Raw genomic sequence first — 9,337 nt, 5'->3', positions numbered from 1 at the left:
CAAATCAAATCAAATCAAATCAATATTTCGAATATATGACCCTATAAAAAAAATAAAAGAAAATGTTTACCTGCCCGGTCAGGCAGGCATTGGGACACACCCACCTGCCCGAATATGAGTTTTACCTGCCCCGGGCAGTCGGGCAATAGGATTTGTCGAAGACTGTTTAACATTGTTTTATACCCTAAAAGTGATTATCGACCCATGACTAGTAATCAATCACAAGCTATGAGAAAAGTAAAAACAATGACAGTTAAACCTTTTTCCTTCACAGAGACCCCAAAGTGAAGAGAAGGAACAGTTCCCCACAGATTGTCATCAAACCGGCGCCATCATCAGTCTAGGAACAGAGTCACCTCACCGCTGGTATTTCTTCCATAGACCATCACCGTCCCGTTCTGCAGGCCCGCAAACAGGAAGCGCGAGGAGTGCTTCAGGCACAGCACAGGGCAGCCCTCTGGGTTGTGGAGGGTCAGCAGGCACTGCGCTGCCGTGTCCACACTCCCATAGACCAGGATGCTGGAAGACCAAGAGCAGCACAAACCAACGTGATAAATGAGTGTCATTGGAAATGACAGAGTGCCTCGTTTTCATGCAGTTTGATTTAACAGTGCGTGTGCGAGGAGCCACCTGAACTTTGCTGCATCTTACTGTCTTCTACCGAATGACAAATGCATATCTGTGTTTGTTTCTCTGCGAAAAGAAAACGTTCGGCAGCAGTGGAGCTGACAGGCTTTCGAATAATCCAAAARGCTGAATAGTTTTTTTTATTTCCTCTCTTTTTTTATTTTGCYATGCGCATATTTTTTCTTTCTCCCAGGATAGACACTTTAACTGGAAGATGATGTGTCAGCACACACAAAGAGCAGACTTTTGATTTCAGTAACTCCTAAAATAACTATCACTACAGTTAATTAAAACGGGATAAAAATGATACTAGGTAAATCCTTTCTGAGAGAACTCTGACTGAAAAAAGAAACAAAAAACCAATCTATTTACTGTGACTGTGACATAAGACTYAGATTAAATCTCTCCTCGAAAACCTTTTGATCCCCATTGTGTGGGAATCAAAAGGTTTATTGGATTTAAAAATGAAACTGATCTCAGCGCAAGTAGCAGTATTGATGCTTTTGCCGTGATATCAACTCAGACTTCTTGTTTTGATGAAATATTGACAAGCAAATCRGTGCGGCTGGAAATCTCTGAGGAGCGTGACAAGGCATGATATTGGGTACTATTTTACAGCAGAAGATACAGAGCGTACTGAAAAGCATCATGTCCTTATCGTTAAAGACAAGCCTCTCACCGGCCGTCCTCCAACCCAACACAAATGTTGGTGCCGATCCCCGAGGCGGCCTTGTGCACGCCCGCCTCCTCGGCCGGTGAAGATACCGGCACGTACTCCAGACTTCGGACGGCAGAGCCCACCTGCAGGCTCTTCACATACCTCGGGGTGGGCCTGTTGAGGGAGAATATCTCTACGTGGCCTTGGGAGCCTTCACCTCCACCAGCAACCTGCAGGAAACAGAAAAGAGCCCCCATAGGAAGCTGTGCTGATGGACTGAATCKTAATGACATCAATAATGGGGCTATTCTGCTGAAAATGGAGAAAAAGGGTCGAGGAGGGCAGCGAGAACAACCAGGTCAGCCTTTCTTAGCTCGTCCTAAAATGATATTTTCTCTGTCATCGTCAGACTGCAAGGCCAGAGGATAATGTGTCTTCTGTCGAACGTTTTTTACGCACCTCAGCAAAGCCAGTTTAAAGAACTATTTGGATCACTGATCCGAGCAGATCCTGTCATTTGTTATCCACACTCACTTTCTTTTCGTATCACTTCTAAACGACATTATGTAATAAATTCACCATGTCATCTTTAGGAGATCAAACAGTCGTTAAAACGGCMGCAATCTTTTCATCGCCGAGGAACAGAGGACTCTTCGAAGTTTCTGAAAAGCTTTGAGGTGCCTGACAYTGAGGGAGTTTATCAATTGTTTTCTTTTTTTTTTCAAGCTCGAGTGATCTATTGTTGCTGTTAAGTCGTGGGAAAAAAAAGAATATGAAATCATTTTCAATTAATCCAACTAACTTCTAAAGCTAACATATGCAAGGTCACAGTGAGCATTTCAAAACCCTGCTCTCAGTGCTAATGAAGARGTATAGATGAGTATTAAACTTGAGCTGTTGACAGCTGGGAGTGTTCAGTGGCTTGGTTTGGAAAAAAAGGCTTTTTGCTTTTTTAAGAGAAAATAAGCAGCGAAAAATCTTCCTACTAAAGAAGAAAGCAACCTTAGATGTTCATAAAAAAAACGGTCTACCACTCATAAGCATCCCAAGGCAATGCGCAGCCCACAGGCTGAGTGTCTGCCCTAATAGAGGCTTGACTTCCCGTGTACCACAGCTATAAGTTGCAAAGCTGCAGTCGACTTTGTGTAAGCCTATCAGCGCTAACGCTGAGACAAACAAGAACGCAGGAGCCATCCAATCTCCCTCTGATGAAATCCCAATTAAGGTGGCATTGCTTTCATTGGCAAACAGTTATTGTYTCGCTGTGCGTTTGCAATACGATTTAAATCATTATGTCTGCAGGAGACCTGCGTCAGTTTTCACACAAAATTTAATGTCTTTTCTGGGGGAAAACACACAGCTGTCTGCTGCAAAGCTTGCTATGTTGTGAGATGAGCTAAATATAGTCTTCAGCTTCTCTCCTCGACTCTCACCCTGATTTGCATGCAATCATTTGTTTGATTTGTATCAGCACACAAAWTCTGGACAGAAGCGATCCTTTGGGCTCTTGAGAACGAGCCAGAACAAATAACGGTTTGATGCACACGGTGAAAAGAAGATAGGGGGCACTTATCTAGCAGCGAAGAGGGCTTCCAAAAAAAGCGCAGCTTCAAGTGACAGAGGTACAAGAGCCAGAGGCAGGACCCATTTACCCGGACTCCCTCACAGTTCTAACAGTCACTTTACAGTGGTCACTACTCCCCAGAACAAACTGCGTAAAGTCTTCGTATCTATTGAAAATACAGTGTCCAGACAAAGACAGTGATTTCTACTTCAAGGAACAGAAATGTGGGGTTGTGCTTTGGACAYATTATTTGGCTGAGGAGAGTTAAAAACCTCCTCAACYCTAACACCAACGCCAACTAGATGACGTTGTGTGCAGTAAGGAAACGTGCTCTGCTTGTTTGAGCTCCACAAACTTCAATTCCAAAAACAACAACTCAGCGATTCCCCTGAAGTGAACGCATTTGAACTTTTTTTTTCATCATGAACGCTTAAGCTTGCTTACTAAATGCAGCAGGTAGAGAAGATAAGCAAATAGGCAAGATGTTTTTTTTAAAGTAAATTAAAAACAGGAAGTATAGAAAAGTGGGACAAGGAAGGTGGAGGCAGCCAGGGAGACAGTGCAGTTATCAGGCTGATTAGACACAATGTCATTACTCTGATCAAAGCATGCAGAAATCCCTATAGCCCATCTCACTTTAACGTGATTAGTGTCATTCCTTATTTGACAAGCCTGCCAGGGAGGTAGAGCCAACTGGAGGAAGGAACACTCAGCTGCTAATTATTCATACTGAAACCACAGGCCTTTACAATTATTATGATTATAATTATAATAATTACTGTTGTTAGTAATGTTGCATTTTATTCTTGACAAAACACCTTTTTTTTGTTTTGCTTAGTCACATGTTCTACTGTACAATGTCACAATAACCCGTAAGGAAAGGTCAGTTGTTTTTTAGTCCAAACAATGCTACTTGTATTATTTGCATTGTTGGGTTTTGGTGCTTTTGGAGTTAGCAGAAAAGCACTGCACGGTAAATTTACTCTAGAGATTTTAGTTTTAACAACAAAGACCTTCAYTGTGGCTTTTTTAAGACTTCCTTATAAAAAGCTTTCATCATAAAAAGTTACAGCCCTCAGGTCTTCACAGGCAGACGGCTCCAGATTACCYAGCAGCCAAACATTTCAGCCTTTAATGACAAAAATCAACTGTTTCTGCCACCACGTGCAATTACGATTCAATCAAAAGTTGCGCTCATCGAGGCGTGTACAGCTTATTTACCAAGATCCTCAGCCAAACTCTGCACTTTTTTTTTGAGGTAAGCTCCATTTTGACTTAAAACAAAGTCACAAAATTGAAATGTGACTTGGTGCACTCTGAAATATAAAGTTCAAAAACAGATCAACTCTATTCACGTAAAATCTCCAAACAGTTCAAAAACAGGAAGAATAAAATAAGCTACTGAACATCTGAAACTTTAAAAGAAATACTTAAGGGTTTCCTTCTAAAGCATGAACTATCTGAAAGTTAGTGACTTTAAATAAACAGCCTTATTACTGGAGTTTGAGACAAACTCCAAGACTTTAACAACACGCATTAGTTTGGATGGAACTCCTTCAAATTGTAGAAAGGAACACAGCCCACAGTTTAAGTCACCTCATGTTTTATTAGGATTTTAAAAACCAAAGCACACTAAATAGCATAAGATATCCAGATYATAAAGTACTTTTTATACAATAAAAGTTAAAAAAGGCAGCTTTAAACACTGAAAAAGCCTAAAATGAACTTAAAATCATTCATGACTATAAGTGTAAAATACACAGCATTAAACAAAAACAAAAAAAATACCTTCAAATTTACAAACAAAACCAGAATATTAAAATAAGCCAATAACAAATCTCTACTGTACACCTGAGCCACCTGAGTGGGATAGATTTGGAAAAGATCCTGTAAAGTCAGAACTGTTCACTCACCTGATTCAACCACTCCTAGTTAAAAAAGTACACCTGATGAATTATTTAAACGAACCAAAGAGTGCGAGAATAAAATTAGAATTTTTCAGACTGATAGCAAATTTTCTGAATATTTTGTTGCCTCTTTTTTATTTTCACTCTGAATAGCTGGTATGAATTTAGCTGAATTTCTGCAATTGCAGAGATAGTGAAGCAGAACAAATTGCTCCATTCATAAATTATGCAGTGCAGTTGTTTACTACTGGCCCTTACCCTTCCAGTGGACATTTTACAACTTGAAAAAGACGTTTTATTTTATTTTTTCAGTTTTTTTATATTTTTTTTAGTCATTTTTAGCCTCTTTGACGGCGGAACATTTTAGAGGCAGCAATATTTGTGTTCGAAGCTAAAAAAAAATATTCTGAACAGCAAAACACATATTCTCCTCTCTTGGTTTGCTTTGCAGGCTTGACACTGACTGGATTGTGTGTTTGCATGTAACTTACCCAGAGGTAGCCTTGAGGTAAGGAAGTGATTGCTGTGGAGAAGCCCAGCAGTGCGCAGTGAACAGGACTGTGAAGAGCAGTTTCAAGCTGAAAGAGAGAGGAAGCAAATATTAGTTATTTAATTGTGGCTAACAGTAATTTAATCTTTATTATTACGGTCATCTGGAAAAAAAAGTCATCATCAAATTTCCTATAAGCATGAAGGTAAAGTATGAAATGAGACAAAAGGGTATTTCTAATGATGTCATTTGAAGCCGTTTTCATAGTAGGATTCCAGATTTATTAAATATTCTGAAATGCAGGTTAACACTCTAAATAAAAGAAGCACTCAGCTGAATCCACCAAAAACAACATGAAAGCTCGAGTCACATTCACTTCAAAGCTGAAGAATTGTCTAAAGATGAACCAGAAATGTACTCATTTTTAAAATATTGTAATTGTTTATAATATAATGGTTCAGAAGTTGTAAATACATTGTTGTATATGTCTTTTTCAAGATTTTATTATTAAAAGGGGCAAAATCATGTAAAATCTACTTTTTTGAGTTTTATATCATGTTATAATGTTATACTCTCATAAAAAACATGCCCAAACCCTTGTTTTGACTCATTCATGCAAGTTTGAGAAATCCTGCAGCGTTTTTAGGCTCTCGGCAGTAAAAAAGCAAACGAGTGAAAGTGAAAGTGAAACTTAAACTGTCTGCTGAGCTCCTTCTCACTCAGTGAAGCTCTTTTCAGATTCAAAATACCTTTGATACAATGTATTTTCAGACGCCAAGTAAACTGCATCATAGCGCACGCGCGACCCACCCACACCGAAATGGGCGAGACAGAAGCGGAAGGTGGTTCTTAAAGAGACAGAGGCCAATTTCAAGGCGTTTAGAAGAGGAAGTGATGAGAAGATCAGTTTATTTTGTATTTAAACATAAAAACAGCATTTTAATAGCAACTAAAGGTGACATAGATACTTTATTATGGTATAGTATTTAAATATATGCCTGAGAAACACATAATATTGCCCCTTTAAAGAAACTGTTAAAGGTCCTTCTAGGGACAAGTGTTGCAAATTATCTATGGCTATATACACTGTGATGCAGGCATCAGATTGTTTTAATCTGTTTCTTATATCAATAAACAATAAAAGTAAAAATAAACACGATTGATCTAAATTAGGCAGGCTGTAATCTGTATAATTGGGAATCTGCTAAACGTAAAAAAGAGATATTGAGCAGGAAAACTGTTAAAAATAAAATTGGCATTCCAATGTGGGTATTGCAGAACATTGATCAAATGACATTTCCTCTATTTTTCAGACATTCCTGCTGTTTCTTTACTAAATACATGATTGTGGTTATGTTTGCAGACTTATTTGTGTAAAATGGAGTGACTGAGATGGACCTGTACAGTGCAGAGAGTGTGCCTGATGATGGTACATAAACAACCTCTAACCAGGAGCCCCTCTGTTTGGGAGTGATGATTACTTCGGGATATGAGCGATAAAGGTAGGCCTTGTGGCAGACCCAACAAATAATTATGTGTTGTTGGTATAATGGGGCCAAGGAGCAGCTGAGTTGGTGGAGTTGAGAGGGGAAAAGGGAACGAGAGTGAGGAAAGTGTCAGCGATGAGAGCTCCACATCTTTTACTGTCGTCCTCTATGGCAGCATGCATCAATCACACGTAATTTATAGCCACCCCTGGCAAAGACCATCCCCCTTTTTTCACTGGTTGGGGTTGTTTGTAAACTAAACAAAAAAAGAAAGGAAGAAAAAAAAAGGATACTGGTCAGATCGCTGCCTTTCTCATCTACACCACAAAGTTATTCCCCTCTTCTCATGTCTGTCCTCATTTATTCAAACTCTCTGCACAGATGCATAGCTCATCCTCTCTATCAATCTCCCACAATCCCATTTCTCTTTCCCATCACACACACCTTTTTTATGCCTGCTCCTTTTCTTTTATCTCTGCCTTTTGTCTCCTGCTCCCTTCTTTCTCCTTCAAGAGCTGCGAAATGTTTTTTTGATAGGTAATTAAGCAGGAGCCATAAATGGTGCCCATATGGAAAATGCCCATGGTTACAAGAAAGCGAGTGGCAGTGGACCAGAGGGACTAAAACACTGGTGGGTTGTGCTGGCAGCTCACTGGTGGATGGATTTTATCAGTCACCGGAGACTGACAAGCATTGTAGGCCAATCTATTCCAGCCTTGATAGCATTGTATCTCAGCACATTGCAGTGTCAGTCTGACAATACAAGTGAGATGTATCCATGTTAGAGCCATCTCACTACCTTTTCATACGGTACTCAAGGAAACAGATATAGAAAAATGACCTTAAAATTTAATGAAAAGAATCAGTCTCTTTTTCATGTACCACAATGTTTTTTAAAGAAGAAAATTGCATACCACTTTTACAATAAGGCTCCCTTTATAGATGGCTTGTAAAGAGTTTACAGATAGGTTATTAATTCATCTGTAATAAGTGTTTATTATGCATTAATTAAAGATGAGAAACAGACAAAACTATCTGGTTTCTTGCCAAATAGTGAGCCAAATCTGTTCATATTACATTGAAAGATGCTATATTAAACATTTCAGACAAGTTTACTACCTTGTAAGCTCAATAATATATATGAAAAACATATTTTACATAATATTGCACTGTATTACAGTATTATACATACCCACAACTATCAAAGGGAGTCTTATTGTAAAGTGTAAGTACACTATTTATAAGGCCGCCTTATGACATTTATACACATTTATTAGTCATTAATAAATAGTGCACAGTTATACACTTTACAATAAGGCTCCCTTTGATAATTGTGGATATGTGTAATGCAGTAACACAATATTATATGTAAAATATGTGTTTCCAATACATTTTTGTGCAACCAAGACAGTAACCAAGTCTGAAATGTTTAATAAGCACTTTTAGATGRGATATGTTCATGAACAGATTTGGATCCCTATTTAGCAGGAAACTGGACAGTTTTGTCTCTTTCTTGTTTTAATTTGTTAAGAAAATATACAATGTTTGTTACCCTTTACCTGTTCAGATGTAATACCAGTTAATAATAATGACATATGAATGTTTGAGTGAGCCATACAAAACCATCCGGACACAACTGTGGACTGATTAGCTTTTTTAATGTGCCTCCAATGGGCACCAGCTAAGCAGTGCCCAAAACCCGGAAACACATCAAGTAACAAACCTCTTCACATCCTGACTCCGCCTCATGACATATGTTAAAGGTTGCAGGCTGTCTCTACACGGAGTCAAAATGTCAGACATTATTCCTCACCCTAATGTATAATCACGATTCTTATATGTGCTGTTTTAAATCAGGCATGTACCTAACTAAAAGCCTCCTGAGTGTGTGAAACCCTGGTTAAGAGTCCCACAACCCAGTCTGCAGATAAAATCATCAATTAAATCAGAGATAACCACCAGTTAATAATATATTACTGTTCACCTAATAAAAGACCATACAATGTGTAGTGCCTTTAAAAGTCAGTAGTAAACAACCCCAATAAATTTCTTCAATTCCCCCTTTTGCATAATACACTTATTAATGATTTATAAAGTGTGTACAAATGAAATGATAACCTATCTGTAACCTCTTTATGAGTCATCTGTGAGGGCAGCCTTATTGTAAAGTGGTGCTGAAAATGGTTATCAAAAACAAATGTTTGTCAAAAAAAATTTGGTCACACCACATAAAGTTCACCAAGTCCCCAAACAAGGAGACATATTCTGCTGTCATCAAAACACCAGCAGTGAATATAATCAATACAATAAACTACTGGTCCACTTATCCAACTTCTTTAAGTCAATGGGAAGTGCACGGGTGGGCATAACAAAGCCTGTAAGATTGTTTCCACCCGTGAATGTGCAAATTATATTGATGGGCTCAAAAGGAAATGTGGTCCTAAAGCAACATCCATATCGCTGGCAATCCCAAAGCTAATATAGTATCAGTGAGGCCCCATTTAAAAATCAATGACACCCTAGCTTCCCCAAGTTCTTTGTGCGTCTCGTTTAGATAATAGGTTGTGCGTGTGTGTGTGTGTGTGTGTGTGTGTGTGTGTGTGT

General features: G+C 38.7%; 1 protein-coding gene across 1 annotated transcript in view; it reads right to left on the bottom strand.

Moving 5' to 3' along the window:
• LOC106533645 (rho guanine nucleotide exchange factor 10-like protein) overlaps window positions 1-9,337 on the bottom strand; it is a gene marked incomplete at its 5' end in the record, with an annotated part of 88,727 nt that overhangs the window by 11,761 nt on the left and 67,629 nt on the right. The window contains 3 exon segments of the mRNA XM_014030043.1: window positions 362-519; window positions 1,307-1,515; window positions 5,248-5,334. Coding sequence (XP_013885497.1) covers window positions 362-519; window positions 1,307-1,515; window positions 5,248-5,334 — 454 coding nt within the window.

This window comes from Austrofundulus limnaeus, unplaced genomic scaffold, assembly GCF_001266775.1.
Source record: "Austrofundulus limnaeus strain Quisiro unplaced genomic scaffold, Austrofundulus_limnaeus-1.0 Scaffold990, whole genome shotgun sequence".
Classification (NCBI taxonomy): domain Eukaryota; kingdom Metazoa; phylum Chordata; class Actinopteri; order Cyprinodontiformes; family Rivulidae; genus Austrofundulus; species Austrofundulus limnaeus.
Note: the sequence above shows the minus strand (reverse complement) of the source record. Positions and strands in the feature narration are given on the sequence as shown.